At 39.3% G+C, this 21,353-nt stretch overlaps 3 protein-coding genes across 3 annotated transcripts; all 3 read left to right on the forward strand.

Annotated features, from left to right (window-relative positions):
• Positions 1–429: 429 nt before the first annotated feature.
• Positions 430–2,872, forward strand: LOC146324448 (protein IFIT1 homolog B-like; the record flags this gene model as incomplete). The annotated part of the gene is made up of 1 exon (XM_084722099.1): positions 430–2,872. A coding segment is annotated over one exon (1,299 nt), but the record flags the coding sequence as incomplete, so codon positions are not given.
• Positions 2,873–5,682: 2,810 nt separating this feature from the next.
• On the forward strand, positions 5,683–7,099 carry LOC146324449 (protein IFIT1 homolog B-like; the record flags this gene model as incomplete). Its single annotated transcript, XM_084722329.1, has 1 exon — positions 5,683–7,099. A coding segment is annotated over one exon (1,326 nt), but the record flags the coding sequence as incomplete, so codon positions are not given.
• A 2,221-nt stretch (positions 7,100–9,320) lies between these two features.
• On the forward strand, positions 9,321–20,378 carry trmt1l (tRNA methyltransferase 1-like). The gene is made up of 16 exons (XM_084723801.1): positions 9,321–9,579; positions 11,194–11,301; positions 11,477–11,539; positions 12,040–12,153; positions 12,572–12,636; positions 12,968–13,124; positions 13,413–13,533; positions 13,646–13,725; positions 13,989–14,241; positions 15,196–15,408; positions 15,503–15,693; positions 16,403–16,469; positions 16,676–16,839; positions 16,919–16,984; positions 18,182–18,308; positions 19,801–20,378. The coding sequence occupies exons 1-16, from the start codon at positions 9,519–9,521 to the stop codon at positions 19,994–19,996; spliced, it is 2,046 nt and encodes a 681-aa protein (XP_084579927.1). The 5' UTR covers positions 9,321–9,518; the 3' UTR covers positions 19,997–20,378.
• The last annotated feature ends 975 nt before the right edge of the window (positions 20,379–21,353 follow it).

Raw genomic sequence — 21,353 nt, forward strand, 5'->3', positions numbered from 1 at the left:
ACTCTGAGACCAACAATACTTGGTGTTTCATGAGTCTGGATGGTGACGTCTTTGTTGTAGCACACAAGAGCACACATGTAGGGAACAGATTAAACCTTGCCTGTAATTTGTGTTAATGCTGCATTTGTATTTGTTCCATTATTCACTCTTTTTAAAATTTCCATTGTTCTGTTATTTCTTTCCTTGCTTTCTTAATTGTTTCTTTCCTTTGACTGCCTGTTTCATTCTCAATTTTTGCTTCTTTTTCTTTACCTGCTTTCCTTTTCTTTGCTTCCTTTTACTCTACTCTCTCTTTGCAGCAGACTTCTTTATATCCTTGCTCTCTACTCAATGCTGCATACTTCTTTCTTTCTTTGCTCAGTTATTGTATTGTTTTGTATGAACCTACAGATGATGTGCTCCAATATTTCTTGATTTTATTTTCTTTCATTCTCCATCAGTGCTGCTCAGAGTCAAACAACACTGGAGGCCCTGCAGTGCCACTTCACCTGGGATCTGGACCTCAGCAGACCCAGACTGTTACGTCTTTGGGACAAGGTGGAGGACATCGGCACCGAGGAGGGAAACTGCTGGCTGAGTCACATTTACAACCTGCGGGGGTACATTCAGTACAAGCTGGGGTTCACTGAAGACGCCCAGAGTCTGTTCAACAAGGCTGCAGAGGCCTTCAGCCAGACAAGAAACGCAGATGAGGGTCCCTGGTTAGTGGTGAACTACGGGAACCTGGCTTGGCTGCACCACCACCTGGGAGAACAAGAAGAGAGTCAGGCTTACCTGTCAAAGGTCGACGCCCTGATGAATGAATATCCATCTCCATCCCAGGATGAGCTCCATCCAGAGATCTACGCTGAAAAAGCCTGGACCCTGATGAACTTAGGCGCAGACAAAAAGAAGGAGGCTGCAGATTATTTCCAGAGAGCCATCAGGATGCAGCCGGACATGGTGGAGTGGAACTCCAGCTTATACATAGCTTTAGTCAAAAGTGTTCATGATTACAACACAGGGCTGGAGGCTGACATTGTGGAGAAAATGAGAATTACCAAGGAACAGGATCCAGAGAACCTGTACCTCGCTGTTCACTACCTTGAGCAATGTGCTAAGAGAGGAGAAAGAATTGAAGATGAAGCACGTGAGTTAGCTAGAAAGGTTTCAATAAATCCTGTCAGCAGCTACAGTGGGATGAAACCATTACTTTGGGTTTTCATAAAGTATGTATCTGTTGATGAGGCCATTGATTTGGCAGAGGAAGCTCTGAGAAACCACCCAGATGTTCGTTATCTGAAGAGCTGTGCTGCACTCTGCTACAAATGGATCATTATTTCCAGGGGCAGTCGCCCAAAGCAAAGCACGATAGACAGAGCAATCAGTCTACATGAGGAGGTGATTTCTCTTTACCCTCATTCTTCACTTGTGAAGAAAATAGATCTTGCAAACATGTATGCAAAGTCAAATCACGGCCAGGCTAAAGCTGAGGAGATATTCCAGGAACTGCTAGAGAGTGATCTAGAACCTGAAAACAAACAGATGATTTACAACAGCTATGCAAACTATAAATACTTTGTTCAACATGATGGCAATGGGGCAATACAATTTCACATGAAGGCAGCAGAGATACCGCTACAATCCTTCTTTCGTAGGAACAGCACCAGAATTCTGGAGAAAATTAAGGACAGCAGGGAAATGTATAGAATAGTCAAGAATTTCCTGGAAAACCTGCAAGAGCTGTAGTGTTTTTACCAGCACTGGTTCTAAATCCAGAAAATATGTGGGTATTGCATTACCTAAATATAATCTGCATATACTCAATAATTTCATTACATATACATTTGGAAAACTTTGGGAAAGCTGGCTATATATATATATAGCTGGACTTAAGTGTGGAGGATGGTTTTTTGCTGTTTGTGGTCCAGAAGGGAAGTGTTAATTATGTCTCACAGAAAGGGCTTTTCGGCTGTGAAGGAGATTTTGTTATTATGATATCCTGAGGCTACTCAGCTGTTGATGATTTACAGAGTTTCTGACAGACAAATATGTTTACTTCTTTTCAGTGTTGCTAACTGGTACTACTACTACTGCACTGTGCACTCTGGTGTTGGGAGCTCTCAGTGCAGGCAGAGTCTCTTGCATGGCTAAATGTCAGGTCTAGGTAGTATTTAGCGGCTAACAACAAGTAGAGCTTTGTCCATCAGCAAACTCCATAAATCACCAAAGGTTGTGGCAGAGCAGCCGGAGGACAACACAGGGAAGATGAGAAAATATCATCCAGTTTCTCCATAAAATATGATGAAGTTTCACCAAAGTCAGTGAATTCTTGTCTCATTTGTGTTCTGATAAACAGTCAATTAATCAAATTCAGTGCCACATATCAATATTTTCTATGCTGACTTACTTTAATTGTCATATGCCATCAAACACATCAGCAAAAGGATGAGAGACGGTACTGAGTGGCAGATTATCTCTGAGCTAACTAGCCAGCTAGTAGCTAAAGTAGCTAACAACAAGTAAAACTGTCTGTCCATCAGGAAACTCTGTAACCTGTACGCTGAAACCTGAGGCAGAGCAGCCAGAGGACATCACAGGGAAATAACAGAAAATGATTTCTTCATCAAATAAATCAATTTTCACCAAAATCAGTGAATAAAAGGCTGTTTAAAAATATAAAAACTTATACATTTTCACTGAAAAAACTGTCAACAGTAGTATATATGATTTGTATGAAGCTAAATCATTCAATAACACTACAAAGGACTGTTGATATGTTCAAATGTTTCAAATTAAATGATTAATTAAAATAGATGTTGATGTGATGTTCTTTTTCTTATCTCACATGTAACCATGGTGTTTATTGTATTCCTGTTGTGTTGATTTTTTATTTTTTTTTTAGTAATGTATTTAAAGTTTTTATAAGAACATGTTACACTCTGTATAGAATTTGCTTCGCTGTACAAAATTAAAACTGATTGATGATATAATTGTCAATTTGTTGTATAACCTAAATTTGATCTAATTTATGCATTCATAGAAAGTGTGATAGGTTGTATCTTAATACTGTACTGATACTAATAAATACATATATATAATGTACATCAAGAAATCTTCTTTAATGATTTATTTTGCTGGTTACAGTCCTCAGTCCTGAACACAGGGTTCAAATGAATTTAACTACAACTTTTGAAATTTACTGCTGATGCTACACAGACAAGAATGACATGAAGCTGGTCACTGTGGTGAAACACATTGAATTTTTTGGGCTTGTGTTCAATCACAAAAAAAACATGTATTTTGAAAAATGTTGGAAGAGTGGAAATAAATTAATTTATTCATTCCTAATGCCACCATAATATATTTCTACGCAGCTTTATGCATGCACCACAGTAATTCATATTTTAAAGTTCAATATCTTCCATGCAAATTAAATCAAAATTTAAGTAATTAAATTAAAATATGTAGGAGTTCAGAGTGAGTCAGTTCAAAATGTAGTCAAAGCCATCGTATGTAATGAAGAGTAATTAACACCCCTGTAAATACATGTACAGGCCAAAATAACTCGCAACCGTATTCACTAAAGGTGAACCAATGAAGAAATGTGTTCACTGTTGTTTGGAGTTTGACCAGCTGTTGCAAAAATGTTTTCCAGCTCAACAAAGTGTTGGAATATTTCAGCCAAAGCCCTTCTGTGAACTGAGGGGGGCAGGAGGTTATTACTGATGTAATACTAAAAGAATAATAAAAACATTTTGACCCTAATTAATAGAGATCCTGAAAACTGCACACAGCACAAATATGATCCATTAAGATACCATCCTTCTCATATGAAATTGAATGCAGAAAAATTTAAAACCCTGAACTTGACTGCTTATAATAGTGGTGAATAAACAGAATAACAGAATGAACAAAACATACACCTGTTGAAGTAAACTGCTACATTTAACTGTCCCTGCTCATCAAGTTAATGCCATAAGAAAATGATGAATAAAATAGAAAAATAGAAATATGTGTATGTTGCCTCTCAAATGTCTCCATCTTGTATTTTAAAGCCAGATTTGACCGTTTGAGGCTGAGACACACTGAGTTAATGTCAGCAGATATCCGTTTGTTTCCACAGAGGAAATAAACTACTCAAAAAAAAGTTTTGGAAACATTATTTTGGTCAATTATTTCTCCCGTTTAATAATACTAACTGGTTTTGTATTATATATTGTTGGAAAGCCTGATTAGTCACCTTTACGAGGTATTGGATCGTGCTTCTGTGGAATGAGCAATACAGCTGAAAGTGCACGCCATAAAATCCCCTGCTATATTCTTCTGTATGTGAGATGAAGTCTGTAGTTTCCTATTCATAGGAAGTTGGGGTTCCTGAAGGCTGATTTGTTGAATTTCACTTCTTCAGAAAGTGCCTGTCTGCTCTGTTCACATCTCTCCATAGACTTTCCATGCCAAGAAAAAGTTAGAATCAGTTTCATTTAAGACCATCACTCCATATTTAAAGCCCAGCAGGAGTTAGAAATCACAACAACAGCAGCAGCAGCATCAAGAGCAAAAATCAGCCTGAGCTGAAGAAACAACTGAAAGATGAGGTGAGCAGCTGCTTCTGCATTTCATATCACTGTAGGAGTAAATAATAAGTATGATTAGAATTTATTTGATTGGTTCATTCCTCATTTCTTACTTTACCAAATAGTTATTATATTAGTTAACAAGTGTGTTACCTGCTTTCAACAGTCACACTGGTTATCCATATTAATGCTCCTAATGGGGATCAGAGAGAGCAGAGGGAGCACAGGTGCTGTGTAGCTGGTTCAGGCTGGAGTTACAGAGCTGCAGAGTTCATTCATGTCATGTTGTCTGTTCTTGACTTACTGTAAGTAAGTGCTAGTTTGTTCTTCTTTGGATTTCATGAAGAATGAAGTTAGTTTCACTCTGGTCTGTGTTTATGTGTTTTGATGCAGGCTTTAATATAGTAGATTGTGAATCATGAGTTAAACTGTTGTCCACCTTTTTAGAGTGACTAATGTGTCGACTGTTACTGTGTTAAGATCATCCTTTATGAGAAATATATTTTATATTACAATTTATTATGCTGAAAGACTAAATGGAAGAAAATTATGAACAGACTAAAACCTATTAGAAAATAACAAGAGTTAGGAATTAAAAAAAAAAAAATATGGTATTACATTTGAAATTCTTGAGAGATGCAGATTTCTCAGTGACCTAAATGCTTCTGGCAGATTTATGCCCACTTTTCCGCACAATACACAACTGACCCTTCACTAAGCCCCGCCTCCAAACAGACACTGTCCAATCATAGATTAGCAACCATGACTCGGGTGTCACAGGCCTGTGGAGCTTTGCATTTCTCTCCATGTTGAAGTGGTGTGCAGGCGACTCTGAGACCAACAATACTTAGTGTTTCATGAGTCTGGATGGTGACGTCTTTGTTGTAGCACACAAGAGCACACATGTAGGGAACAGATTAAACCTTGTCTGTATCTGATCTCACATAAGCTGTGAATGTTAGTGTGTCTGATTACTTTCCTTTTCTTTGCTTCCTTTTACTCTACTCTTTCTTTGCAGCAGACGTCTTTATATCCTTGCTCTCTGCTCAGTGCTTCGTACTCCCTTCTTTCTTTCTTTGCTCAGTTATTGTATTGTTTTGTATGAACCTACTGATGATGTGCTTCAACATTTCTTGATTTTATTTCATTCTCCATCAGTGCTGCTCAGAGTCAAACAACACTGGAGGCCCTGCAGTGCCACTTCACCTGGGATCTGGACCTCAGCAGACCCAGACTGTTACGTCTTTGGGACAAGGTGGAGGACATCGGCACTGAGGACGGAAACTACTGGCTGGGTCACATTTACAACCTGCAGGGGTACATTCAGTACAAGCTGGGGTTCACTGAAGACGCCCAGAGTCTGTTCAACAAGGCTGCAGAGGCCTTCAGCCAGACAAGAAACGCAGATGAGGGTCCCTGGTTAGTGGTGAACTACGGGAACCTGGCTTGGCTGCACCACCACCTGGGAGAACAAGAAGAGAGTCAGGCTTACCTGTCAAAGGTCGACGCCCTGATGAATGAATATCCATCTCCATCCCAGGATGAGCTCCATCCAGAGATCTACGCTGAAAAAGCCTGGACCCTGATGAACTTAGGCGCAGACAAAAAGCAAGAGGCTGCAGATTATTTCCAGAGAGCCATCAGGATGCAGCCGGACATGGTGGAGTGGAACTCCAGCTTATACATAGCTTTAGTCAAAAGTGTTTATGATTACTACAGAAGGCTGGAGGCTGACATTGTGAAGAAAATGAGAATTGCCAAGGAACAGGATCCAGAGAACCTGTACCTCGCTGTTCACTACCTTGAGCAATGTGCTAAGAGAGGAAAAGGAATTGAAGATGAAGCACGTGAGTTAGCTAGAAAGGTTTCAATAAATCCTGTCAGCAGCTACAGTGGTATGAAACCATTACTTTGGGTTTTCAGAAAGTATGTATCTGTTGATGAGGCCATTGATTTGGCAGAGGAAGCTCTGAGAAACCATCCAGATGTTCGTTATCTGAAGAGCTGTGCTGCACTCTGCTACAAATGGATCATTTCCCCCTTGGCCAGTTGCCCAAAGCAAAGCATGATAGACAGAGCAATCAGTCTACATAAGGAGGTGATTTCTCTTTACCCTCATTCTTCACTTGTGAAGAAAATAGATCTTGCAAACATGTATGCAAAGTCAAATCACGGCCAGGCTAAAGCTGAGGAGATATACCAGGAACTGCTAGAGAGTGATCTAGAACCTGAAAACAAACAGATGATTTACTTCAGGTATGCAAACTATAAAAACTATTATCAAAATGATTGCGACAGGTCAATACAATATTACATGAAGGTGGCAGAGATACCGCTACAATCCTACTTTCGCATGAAAAGCATCAGAGATCTGAAGAGGATTAAATACACAGGCAGAAACCAAATGTGTGGAGAAATAAAGGAGTTCGTGAAAACTCTGGAAGAGCTGTAGTTTTTACCAGCACTGGTTCTAAATCCAGAAAAATATGTAGGTACTGCATTTACCTAAAAATATCTGTACATACTCTGTAATTTGATTACATATACATCCTGCGGCTACTCAACTGTTGATGATTCACAGGTATCTTTACTTGTTGCTAATGTTGTTAACTGCTACTTAAAGTTAGCCGTGCACTCTGGTGTTTTGAGTTCCCAGTGTGGTTAGAGGCAGTTGCATGGCTAAATGTCAGCATTAGGTAGCATTTAGCAGGTAACAGCTAACAACAATTAAAACTTTGTCCAACAGCAAACGCCACAAATCACTGAAGGCTGCAGCAGAGCAGCCGGAGGACATCACAGGGAAGATCAGAAAATGATTTCTTCATAAAATAAAACCAGTTTCACCAAAATCAGTGAATAGAAGGCTGTTTAAAAATATAAAAAACTCAAAACATGTTGATCTTGATGTTGCTCTTACATGTAACCATAGTGTTTATTATATTCCTGATGTGTTGATTTGTTTTTCCTGAGTAATGTTTTTTTTGTTTGCAGTGTATTTGTTATTTACTTTGCTGTACAAAAAATGAAAGTGATTGATCATGTAATGAAGAATATAATCATGCCAGTTTGATGTATAACCTGAATTTGATCAAATTTATGTATTCAGAGAAAGTATGATAAGCTGTGTCTCAATACTGTACTGATACTAATAAATATACATTATGTACATTAAGAAAACTTCTTTTTGTGATTTATTTTGGTGGTTACAGTCCTCACAGTGCTGTGATTTTTAATAAAACTATAACATGTTAAAAGAAAATCTGAAAATTACAGTTTAGTTAATATATATTGACAACTCCTTCCCCACTGATTGGTGTACTTCCTGCTAATATTTTTATTTACATTATAACCAAATATGAACAATTAATATTAAATGAATATTAAATATCACTGCAGACTCACCATTCAACTGATCTGAACACAACTAGAAACACTTGATATCAACCATTTGCAGAATGTCTTTCCTGATTTTGGTCAAATTTGAATTAAGACTTGTGAAGATACAGTTAAATGTTGATTTTTCATATGCATAAAAAACATGGACTTTTGAATTGATCACAGGATGCAGTAAGACAAACTTTTGTCACAATTCAGTAGATGTGTTGAAAAACTTTGTTGCTCTGACTGATTTTTAGGAGTTTTGGTAGAGAAATGTGTAGAAATTTAGATTTATTGTAATACGTCCCACCCATTTTAGGCAGTTATTTACCAAAATTTGTGCATCGACTGAGTCATTATCCAGATAATGTAAACCGATTTTTATACAAAGTCATACAGCCAATAATTAGATGTATTTTTTTTGCATTTGCAATGCAATATGCCTTAGTAGGTTAGCTTAGTGGAGACTCTTGAACATGTGCCTAAATTTTCACATTGATGTCTCATTGTCAGTTTTGTAAAAAAAAAAAAAAAAAAAAAGAGAAAGAGAGAGAGAGAGACAGAGAGAGAGAGAGAGAGAGAGGTTTTCACAGGAAAGCAAGTGTTACTCTTTTGAATAAAAAAAATACTTGGAAAATAGAGTTTGATAAAATGTTATATTTACTGCTATTTTGCCGTTACCGTGTTACATTACTCAATTTTCGTTTTTTTTATTGCACAGCACGTCGGTCGACTTGGTTGTTTTAAAATATGCTTTATAAATAGACTTCCTTTAATGATTTTATTTTATATATTTGTTACATATTATATCATATCACATCATATATTCTGTATTTGATTTCTGTCATATTGCTGAATTATATATATTATGTCATACAATATCACTACATTTACCTTGTTTTATAATACACTGTCCCATATTATACACTATATTATATTTGTATATAATTACAAACAGTAGATATCATTACTTAGAAATAGTGTACAGTATATGATTATCTGGTGTATGCTCTTTATAGATAGAGTAGGAGGGTATCAACAGCTGGGACAGCAGTTACCAGGAGACTGTCGCACCTAAAAGGGAATCTCAGACCAGCGAAAGATCTCGCGATAGTTTAATTTAAACCCAAACCATGCGGTTTCTCTAACCCTAACCGTTCCTTTTTGTTCCTAAACCCAACCAGAATTTATCCACAGTATTGTTACTTTATAAATCACGATTTCTTTGAACAATGAAGAAACAACGCGTACAAATCTCACGAGAATCTCGCAAAATACGGGTTCCCTTGACGGCATTATGACGCTCTGCTGCCACCTACCGGTTAGGGTTTGATTACCGGTTCTGTTTAGTTGAAAAACGCTTCAGTTCGACACATCAGCTCATATTTGATCATTGTTTTCCTTTTCACGTAAGAGCTGCATGAATTGTGTGCGTTAATTTTCTTTATTTCTGTGTTTTATTTCGTTTAAACGTTACGTGAGTCGAATTTCCGCAAAATTCAGTAACTTACGTTTAAAAAGCTGCGCAGTTTCCGTAAACCACGCACGACAGAACATTTCCTGTGTATGTAGCTGTAGTCAGTAATGGCGGAGCTGAAGGAGGCAGACGCTGCTCAGCTACACCAGGAGGACGTCGATATCAAACGTAAGTAAATTGCTCCCGTTTGTCGTTTTATCGCCGAATTTGGGGCAGTGAAGTGGAGAATAAATCACAGTTTAGTCACCACCAGCGCTGTGCAGTGAATTCACGGAGAAATTGAGTTTGTAACTGCTGAACTAAACGAGGGCCTCACCACGGAGCTCCGCCATAGGACCTAAATAGTCAACAATAACAGCGACAAAAGGGCTGAAGCTAATATTAGCCGAATCGTCGTCGTTAGCATATCAACACAGCAGCGCAGCTCTTCGCTGAGGCCTCACCACAGTGCTGGATTTAGGTTGTAATAACTTACAGTTTCAGATGACACGGTCTCATCACGGAGCTGCACTACAGGACCTCTCAGTTTGGACGTCAACTGTCTGCTTATTAACTGTTTACGAACGGTTTTAACGGTTTAATGTGAACCGCACCGTTGGTACAGACATGTTGGTTTTAGTTTCAGAGCAAAAGAAAACAAGAAACAACCAACCAGCGTCAACTGAACTTCAAATAATGCGACCATTTTGAAACAGTGAGAATAAGATGCTGTTGAGCAGCGGAGGAGTTTTCTTCTGTCGTTTCTCTGCATCAGTGATTCACAACCTTCTCTCCTGAGGACACACTGAAACGACACAATCCACTATAGACCTCATTAATACATTTTAGTAAGACTTAATCTGTGCATAAATCACCATTTGTACTTCTATTTCTGCATCACTTTATATTATCTTGACTAGAGCTGCAACAATTAATTGATTATAAATTAAACTATTTCCATAATCAGTTAATCAGTTTGAGTCATTTTAAAGAAAAGAAAGTTAAACTTCTCTTACCTCAGCTTCTTATATGTGAATATTTTCTCTTTTTTTCTCTTTTTTTAAAACTCCTCCTCAGTAAACCAAATATCTGAATTTGAGGACGTCATGACTTTCTGACATTTTATGAAGCAAACAGCTAATCAGTCAGTGGAAAAATTATTGCCAGATCAATATTTTTCACCAACAACTGATCAAAAAATTGTGAATACGGTCAGACTGATCGGCAGTCATTTATTTGCAGCCCTTATCTTAATGCCGACAAACATATATGCATGTTAAATATTTCTAAATGAGAAATAAATGCATTTCGTCTGAGTTAGAGCTAACAGGACATCTCACTGATTTTATTTCCACTCATGAGGAAAACGATATAGAACATTTTAGACAACTGAATTATCAGAACATAATTAAGATCCTACTAAATCTTTTGCATAGTCTTTTTATTTATTTGGTGACCCAAACAGAATCTCCTGTGACCCACCTGTGGGTCCTGATATTGGATCGGTGCATAAACTTGCAAGCTTGTCTGTATTGGAGGCTTTTCCAATTCTGGCATCGGTCTCAGAACAACCCCACTGCATTTTTGTCACTGTAACTGTTTAAAGGTTGGAGGACATAAACTGGTTTCTGAAAAGAGACCAGTAAGCAAGTACAGAAACAACCAGGAGGAATCTCCTCAGGATTCTCAGTCACATCGAGACGAGCTGAACTATGAACCGTGCAGCTGAGAAACTCCAGCTGATGTTCTCAGATCAGAACAGATGAAAGAATTGTTTTCTTTCCTCTCTCTGTGTCTGCGAAGGTGGAGATGGTGGAGAAGCACCTTCAGCTGGTGACCAGGCTGCAGAACAGGCGGTGAAGAAGGAAGCGGCTGCAGACAGCGATGCGAAACCCTCAACCACAACTTCTGGTGAGGAAATGAAAGTTTCTCTTTCTGTGTATTGATCAGCTGATCAGTGATGCCGTCAGCTTCATACTGTCTGTATTCACCGACTTTAACAGCAGGAGAGCAGATTAAAACTTTACAGATGTTGAACTTATTTTTTCTGATTAATATAAGAAGTATTTTCCTTCTTGACAAACAGAGAGACATGTCTCCATCCAAACTAAACTGGAAGGCCTCGAGATGCTGGTTGACCTCAATGGTGGTAAGTTCAGTTTTTCAGTCAATCTTCATCACTTCTTCTTGTTTTTTTCCATGTTTCTTTTTGTGATAAAATAAATTAGATGACATAGAAAAGGAATCAGATGATTTTAGAGCTGCAGTGTTTAGTTGTTTATTTGATTAGTTGACAGGTAGAAAATTAATCATAAGCTATTATTGTTTAATGATGGTTAGTAATTTTTTTTAACCACTTTTTATTCTCTTTGTTGATTGTAAACCAAATATCTTTGAGTTTTAGATACATTTATGATGTTTGACTTTAGGAAACTGTGATGGTACCAGCAGTTTTTTGACATTTAAAGTTTAGTTTATATATGTCGACATTTTACAGACTTTGTTTAAAATCGTGATCACAGACTTTGATTTGATTTAAGTTCTATGTACAACATGTATGGCACAAACATCTCAGACTCCAAAAAAGTGATGCGTTGGCCCACCAGACTCTAACTAACAAACTTGCACTTGTGTTTTGTCGCTCATCAGCGGGACGTAAGTCGTGTCCTCTGTGTCCCGAGGAGAAGTTCAAAGCGTGCTACAGCCACAAGCTCCGCCGACACCTGCAGAACCTCCACTGGAAAGTCTATGTGGAGTTTGAAGGTAGGAATGTGAAACACAGTCTCACTCCACTCTTGTGGTTTTAGTCTTGCCAGCACACGTTGAACCTGCTGCAGAGATTTAGTCCCATTCAGACAGACGAGCATCAGTGAGGTCCAGCGCTGATGTTGGTGATCAGATGTCTCTCACAGTCCTCACTCCAGTTCATCTCAAAGGTGATGGATGGAGTTGAGGTAACTTTTGGCCATATATTGTAGGGCGCCTGCACAGGTCTGGAATGAGTGGAAAAACAAGACGAAATTAAAAATAATGATCATTAGAGCTGTGTTGTTTGCTGTGGAATATAGAAATTTGTGTGAAAGTGACACCTCCTACTGATAACTCAGTAAATCCATCTGGATGTGAAAGAACTCTTCAGAAATGTTCGGACAAAGAACATCATTTTTTTTACTTTTAACAGGTCAGAGGATGTGCATCTGCCACCTGCCCTGCAGAAACCTGAAGCCCAGCCTCAGTGGAGATCAGGTGAGAAGCCAAACACACAACCTGTCTGCAGGTCCAGTTACCTTTTGGCTTCGAGCAGCATCACCACAGGTGGACTCATTCATGTCAGGAACTTGTTGTCGGCAGCAGAGCTTTATTTTAAGGGTCCTATCACTTCTGTTTTTTGCAATCTTTATTTTGAAATGCAGCATCTGTATTGCAAATCAGAAAAAGATGCAGCCCATTTCCAAACAGAACGTCCTCAATTTCACATCCTCAGCCCACCCAAACACAGAAAGAGGGGTCTGTATTGTTTGATACATGTTTTGGATTGTTTGCAGTCAGTAATTTTTTTTCTGTGAACCTATTCCAGGCATCGGGGAGACACGTGGCTCACTACCACTGTGTCGTGTGTTCTGTCACCATCGCCCGTAAGACGGACATGATCAGCCACCTGAAACGACACGTTAACAAAGGAGAGACTGAAGCCAGTTACTCCGGGAGCTCCGACGTACCGTTTGAGGAGCCGGGTAATAAATACCGACACGTCTCTGCACACACACTCCAGTCACTGCTCCATTATACTGGATCCTACACTTTCTTTAAAGCTGTAGCCTTTCTAACAGGAAACTGCTGATATGTAAGCCAGATATCACTCTCCAAACAAACCAAAGTCCACTGACAAAAACAGTTATTTTACCTCAGAGAACACAGGAGTTTCTGGTCTCAGTTAGTTTATTTGTGTTATTGTGTGACGTCACAGTAAATTTGAACTAACACTTGAACAGTGTGTTGAAACTGTTTTAATGTGTGTGCAGCTCCATCTGGTCAGGCGTATGAAATCATGAAAGAACTCGGAACCAACGTCCAGCTCCTCCCGAACCACACCACCCCTCAGAAGAGCGACACCTACTTCAACCGCAAAATGAAGACCAACAGGTCAGCGCGCACAGTGGACGAGTTCTCGCAATAATACATGTACAGATACTTACTTACAAAAAAACCCTCTGATTGTGAGCATCAGTTTAAACTGAATGTGTTTGCGTTTCAGGCAGCTGGTGTTTTGTTCGCTGGCTGTTCTCGCCGAGGAGAGAAACCCGCTCGAGTGTCTGGATGCTTTTGGAGCAACAGGTGGGACATTAATGACCTCCTCAAATAACACAACGGAGAGAAAGAAGATGGTTAATAAAGATCATCATTTTATCATTTTATATTGTAGTTTTCTTTCGATACACTAAATGATTAATCGTTGAAGGCCTAGAAAAAATGCTTTGGTGAACACAACTCTTACGTGTTGCAGCTCTAGTTTAAAGAAAGTCTTGGAGGTATTTGTTGAAAAATGTTCCCAGATCTACACAACAACATGAAACCTCCGTCTCCTGTCTGTCTCTCAGGGATTATGGGCCTCCAGTGGGCGAAGCACCTTCGTAACGCAGTCAAAGTCACCATAACCGACATCAGCGACGTGTGCGTCAAAATGATCAAAGAGAACTGCGAGCTCAACCACATCCGGGTCGACGGAGGCTCGCGAGGCCCCCGGGGGCCCGACGGGGCCGGCAGTGATGCGAAGGGGGCTACTATTGCTACAGTGGAGGTCGCCAAGATGGACGCCAATGTCATCATGCACCTGCGACCCTTCGATTACATGTAAGTATGAAGTTTGTTATTGATGTAGCTGATTGTTTTTTTTAATACACAGTTGGGTAAAAAGATAATGTAATAATTTAATCTTTAGTCTAAAATATTTACCTACTGTAAAGAACAAATTACACACAACAGTCTAAACATTAAAAACTACAGATTTTTAATTAAAATGAGAAAAAGGAAAACCGTCAGTTACCACATACACCGTCCTGCTTCCTTAAATACTCACTTCTACCTGATCCTACAGTTATCAATCCGCTTCTGAAAATAGTCCCCAGTAACACATTTTAGCATTATTTCCTCCTGTTTGTTTGATTAAAAACTACAGCGAGCTGATGTTTTTAGGAAATTACAGAAACTTTTTTAAACAATAAATTCTGCATTTTGTGGGGTGTTTTTTTTTTTTTTTTTTTTTTTAAGATTTTTGTCTTCAGTAGGAACCGATGACCTTAGAGCTGAGAGCCACAGACAGGAAGTCAGAAAGTACTGAGAGACAGACTAACATGTTGCTGTATTGTGTTTGAATCTGACTCCATTGACAAAACAGTAATTTTACCTCTCTGGTGAACCCCTGCATCCATCAGTTTTTAATAGTAATTTATCACAAGCTGCAGGATTTTGAGGAATCTGGAGGAATGTGCTTCTGCATTTGTAGAACAGCCAATAGAAATGTCATCTCTCAGATACGGCCTGTGATTTGGATTCGATTTCCTAAAGCCTGTAAACGACACTAAGAGGAGGAACAGATACATGGATTTTTTTGATACATTACATACATTTTTTTGACCCAAAATATGTCTGTCACAGCGTTAATGGATATTTTAATATTTCTCTAGTTTACATGAGCTGTTTGTCTGTTAAAGGGGATTAGCCTGGATGCATGAGGGTTGTTTTAATTCTGCAAAACAAAATACACAAAGTGATTTAATCAGCCACTTTATGTCTTTAATCTTTCAGTCATTTGGATCCGTACGGGACGGCAGTGAACTACCTGGATGCTGCCTTCAGGAACGTCAGAAATCTGGGCATCATCTCTGTGACATCCACAGACACAGGCTCTCTGTACTCCAAGTCTCCCAACGTCACCCTGCGTCACTACGGCTGTCACATCGTACGCACCGAGTACTACAAAGAGCTGGCTGCGCGCATGGTTGTAGCCACGGTGGCCAGGTGGATGTTTTATTTCATTTTGTCCTGGTGTGAGACTGAGACTGAGTCAACTACCTGAACTGAATCTTGATTTCTCACTGTCCTGTTGTTGTAGAGCGGCGGCTCGCTGTAACAAAGGCATCGAGGTGCTGCTGGCGGTGGCGTTGGAGCATTTCGTCCTGGTGGTGGTGAGAGTCCTCAGAGGTCCCACACAGGCCGACGAGTCGGCAAAGAAGTTACGGAAACTGGTCCACTGTCAGTGGTGTGAGGAGAGAGTCTTCCTCAAACAAGGAAACATGGTGGACGGTGAGTCGGATGGGTCATGCTGTTTCTTCCCGCCATGTTCATGCAGGAGAGCAAACCTCATGTGATGGTTTGGTTTTGGTTTAATTTATTGACATTTTTAGCTAATTGATTGTCAGACAGTCAGCGGGAAACTGAAACCCCTGCAGTGCAAGTCCACCAAACTCCTTAGACAAAATCAGTCATTTTACCTGCAGAATGTGGGAGTCACTGAACTACCTCGATCTGTTAGTTTGGTGTGACTTTGGTGTTTTAACATCTGAACTAACATTACTTGCTGCAGATTTTTTGTCAGAGACGTCTTGTGGATGTAGAGAGAGCTGAGATTGCAGCTTCAGTTCCCTGCTGTTGAACTGGTTCAGACTCAAAGAACAGGCAGATCAGAGGTTTTGTTGCACCCATTTTTTAAAAAATAATTGATTTGCAGATTTGTGTAATTTTTGCAATAAATATCCAAACATAAGAACGCCCAATCCAAACCCATTAAAGTGTACAAAAACTATTTCAAATTTAGGTTAAAATGAATGTCTAATACTTTTGTTTTCGGTTTTTGTGGCATTTGTTACTCAGTGAGTTTGCCAAAATGCAAAATGAAAATGAGGCTGTTTGGTAAATTTGCTCTTTCTTTTGTTCTGAATGAAGTTGTTTTTTTGTGCAGAGAATAAATCTGCAGTAGATGTGATAAGTAAATGATGTTGTGTGTTTCCTACAGACACGCTGCCCTGCAACTGTCATGGAAGTCTGCCTGGAAAGACGGCGGTGCAGCTGGGGCCGTTATGGTAGAAACACACACACACACACACACACACACACACACACACACACACACCATCCATCTGTCACAGACACAACTCCCTGAGCTGCAGGAGAAGTTAATAAATACTGCATTTAGTCTGAGGTTTTTACAGTTACAGTCTGATGCATCACATAAAGTGTTGCACAGTTACAGATACAGGTGTGTGTGTGTGTGCGTGTGCGTGTCCAGGTGTGGTCCGCTGTTCAACACGGGCTTCCTGAGGAGGATGCTGTCGGCGGCGGTGCAGCACAGCATGGACGACATCCAGCCGCTCGTCAAAACTCTGATCTGCGAGTCCGAGTGCACCACCCTCAAGTCTTTAGTCCACGGGCCGTCTGCTCTCACCAACCAGGGTAAGAATCTGACGCCCCGCCCCTCGTCTGTGATGTGTGACGTCACGCGTGTTGACGGGATCTTGTTTCCTCTGTGCAGTGGAGTGTGGAGTCGTCATTAAGACCTTACAGAGTGGAGAGGAGTCGGGTCCTGCTGATCAGTCTGGTGAGTCCATCAGTTTTTATATAAACCCCAGTTATCACCTCCATTATTTTTTGTTTATACTGTTCAAATTCTCACATTAACAATTGATTGATTGATTGATTGTATTTTTTGCTCAAAACCAGCTTGTATGTTTCTCCTCTGAACTGAAAAATCAGCTAAATCCAAATTCTGTGACATCAAAGACTCTTGTGCCTAATAATCATATCTTTTTTTCTCCTCTTTTTCATTTTTTTCTTATTTTAAGTTTCCATATTTACAAACAAAACAACAACATTTTTGTCAAGATCACAGTTTATATGCTATTTATTAATTTGAGATGAATACATTTTTATTGATCAATCATTAACATCCTGATCAGGTTTATTTTGTTTGTTGACGCCCTCAGCTGTGGTAACAGCTGCTGCAACACCTGTAGCACCTCAGACACAAGATATGGTGTGTAGGAAAACTCTGGGACAGTAGATCATTACTAATGAAATTATTGTGTTTATGCCTGATTGAATATGATCAATAAGAGGAATGTTCAGTGTGTGCTTGGAAATTTCCATCGCTGTATATCAATTAAAAACATTGCACTGCACTGCAGTGATGCATTTACTGATCAGGTAGAAGTGAAAAAGAAACTGTGAAAACTAAAAAAAAGATGCTAAAAGAATAATGAAAACTGACTGTGGCCAAACACGTAGGGTGATTTAATTTTTTTATTTAGCTATAAGTACAGTGAAGAACTAGCGCAACTTACATGGTGGACCAATAAAATGATGCAAGTTACTGAAACAATGATCTGAACAGTTTTGAAACAGTTCCTGTAGTTCTGCTCTCTGTCCTCTAGAGGGCAGTGTAGCACCCTCAATGGAGAATTTAGAAGATGATCTACAGAGGAAGTCTAGATTTTAACAACTTCTTTAACCTTTTAAAATCACAATTATACCTTAAATTTCCTCTTAAATTTCTTTAACTCCAGAACAACATTTTCCAACATTAAATGACAGTTTCTCACACGGTGAATTCTGTTCCTGCTCGATCAGACGCTTGCTAAAAGGTGCAGAAACTCTCTGTTCTTCTTCTTCTACAGCTGCTGAACTTGTGAAGACGGAGTCACTGTTGGGTTCAGCAGAGTTTGAGGTGAATCCCACTGAGTTTAGTTTTCTTGCTCAGATCTAATTTTCAGTTTTGTTTTTTTTTTTTTTTCTGCAGGGAAGAGAAAGTCAGGAGAAGAGTCTGGGAACATGGTGAAGAAGCTGAAGTCTGATGCGTCTCTGGAACACCCGCCCTTCTACTACAGCATCCACCGCCACAGCATCAGAGGCATGAACATGCCCAAGTAAGTGACCTCTGACCTCTTGTCCTCTGGGCGTGTAGCACGTCCAATGAAATATAAAAGAAGAAAGCGTTGTCTTACATTTCCTCTAGTTTACATATGTATCATTTACCGTTTTTTATTGATGCTTCTTTCTGTTCTGCTGCTGTAACACTGCAGATGTTTCCGCTGTGGGATGAATAAAGGATTATCTTATCTTACATCATAATACAAACGTTAATATTCTGCTTGGTGACAGACTTTGGTGCCAGTTCTATTGAAGCCTTCACTAAACCCAACAAATCCATGTTGAATTACCTTTTTACAAAGAAATACCTCTAAAAAATGAAAGAACACACTTCAGAGAATAAACATAGTGGCTGATTTTTCCAAGAATGCAGAATTGTTTATTTGCTGTTTGTCTCCAAATTGTATCCAAAGATGGTCATAAGGAAACTTTACAGGGCTGATGGAAACAAAAAAGTTGCAAGTGTCCCTTGAAAATATTGAGTTTAGGATACATAATTATTGATAACCAAATCAGTATTTTTCCTCCTCTCTTTATTTTGATCCGGGCTGCATTTAGCTATTAAACAACATTTAATAGCCATCAGAGGCTTCTAGAAAACCATGTAACAACAAGCGTGGTCATGAGAAAATAATAAAATTAGCTAACAGCCTCAGAGTTCGTTTAGATCGGGTCCTAAAACAGGTAAAATAAACTCAGTTACATATCCGTGAGAAGCTTCAGTCCATTATAAATCCAGTACAACAAGTGAAATCCATTGTACAATGAAACCTGAGCTGAATAACAACAGACCACAACACTGCTGCCTCCATCCGCCTGATTGAGAACCTGTGAGCCTGAGAGGGGAGAGATGGAGGAGCGGTCTGCACCGAGGGCTTTCAGTGTAGCACCAGTGATGTAATGCCCCCCCCCCCCTCCTTTTTTTTTTTTTGTGTGTTTCCTTGGAACTGTCCAGGAAGTAAGCTGTTTGTGTCAATACACTGGAGAATTCCCAGAGTGCACTGTAATGAGCAGCAAGCATGTTAGGTAGTTAATTGGTTCATTTGATGTAAATTCCACTTAGCCTGGAGAGTGGACTGAAGCAGGCGGCTGCAGCTGGAGGAACAAAACAAAGAGCTGCAACAAATCAAAGCAACAGTGAATGAATCTACGAACAAGTGCTGTGTGTGTATCACTACCTGACATGTCTTCTTCCTCTGTGCTGCAGAGCTCCACTGTTGTCTAAAAACTTTTAAAAACACATCAGTGAACCACGCTGTGTCACTGACATGTTCCTTCACAAGCTGTAATTTATTTTGAGTCAATCCCACACACACCATCTTACTGCCCCAAATACTCACTACTAGAGCAGCAAATATGGATTCATCCGCTGCTGAAAATAGTCCCTAGTAAATGCACTATTTCCTCCTGCAGGACAGATATTTAAAGGTGCCTCTCAAGCAGGAACATTTCATTATGTTGATTTCTGTTTCTTATCTCTCTGCACAGGTTGAACAAGTTTCTTCAGTACCTGACAGAAGCCGGCTTCAGGGTGAGCCGGACTCACTTCGACCCGACGGGGGTTCGAACCGACGCCACGCTGGAGCAGTTTAAATCTGTCCTCACCAAGTACAGCGTCCCCACCTACACAAACGCCACCGCCACCGCTACTCAGACGAACGTGAGCACAGAGAAAACGGCGTGAGAGAAACACGTTGATTCACACTCCTCAACACCTGAGAGGAAAAATCCACCTGCTCTCAGTTACTTCTCTCGTTTCGACTCCGCCTCTGCTGTTTCTCTGACCTAAACAAAGTTCTGACTGCACTGATTTAAAAAAAACACCAACTGTTCTCTGATTGGATGTTTTACTAGAACAAATCTTTAATCAAACCAAAACTGATGTTGAGTTTTATTCAAACTGCAAACCAAACTGATCCTGCAGCACAGATGAGCCTAACTGATCCACTGTTTCTTTATTTATTTCATATTTCTCTTAAAAAAAGTTTATTTTTTAGCTGGCTTATTGTCTTTTTTGTTTCTCTTGTCTTATAAAAACATAATAAAAACTTTCTGCAAAGTCTGAATTTGCTTAATTCTCAGGTATGTGATGTCCTCTAAGATTCAGATTTTATTGTTGCATCTCAATAAATCAAATCTTAGTTCTTAAAATAAAGAAGCTTAAAAGAACAATAATAACAGAATAAAATGCACCATCAGCCTTTATAAAGTGCATCATAGTTCATGAAAATCAATATCGTTATGATAAAGTGCACTGCTCCCTTTGCTGCATGTCAGCCTCCCTCTCTCTCATCATTTCCTGTCATATCTTCAGCCTAACTGAATTACATGAAAAATGCCCCCCAAAATATAATAAAGAAAAAAACGGAATCATAAAATTCACTATAAATATACTAAGAACTTTCAGCAGTAATAAAAGTGACTGAAAACAGTTCCAGTGTACCTTCAATGTCTAGTAACTACCGGTAAGTAGTTATTGTAAGTAAGGCTACAATTAATTGAAAGTTTATCAAAATTGCAATATGGATTTCTGCAATTTTCAAATTGCAGGAGGTGCAATATTTGTTAAAGGCAAAATGTGTCAGAAAACTTTGAAATGAACAAATGTTACGAGGCAGAAATGTACTGTCAAACTCAACTCAGTACAGATTCCTGCAAAAAAAAAAAAAAAAAGAAAATCACACCATAGTCATTTAAACATGTTTTTCAATCAAAATGAGAATAATGATGTAAAAATTATATTATTCCCTCTGATATCACAATTGCAATATCAGTCAAAATAATTGCAATTAGATATTTTTTCTAAATCTTTCAGCTCTAATTGTAAGTTGGCGTTTATGAGTCTAATTGTGTGATGAAAGAAAGTGTCCTGGATCCTGCTGGTTCTGGTTCTGAGGCTGATGATTCTGCAGGTCTCGTTCAGAATCTCACAGCCACTGATCTTTGAGTCGTCCTCGTGTCCCTTTGTATTTCTCTGCGGCTGTGAGCGGTGCAGCTTGCATACCAAGCTGTGATGCAGCCAGTGAGGATGTGCCTCTGTG

The sequence above is a fragment of the Lutjanus erythropterus genome, chromosome 7 (genome assembly GCF_056507025.1).
Source record: "Lutjanus erythropterus isolate fLutEry1 chromosome 7, fLutEry1.hap2, whole genome shotgun sequence".
NCBI lineage: Eukaryota > Metazoa > Chordata > Actinopteri > Lutjaniformes > Lutjanidae > Lutjanus > Lutjanus erythropterus.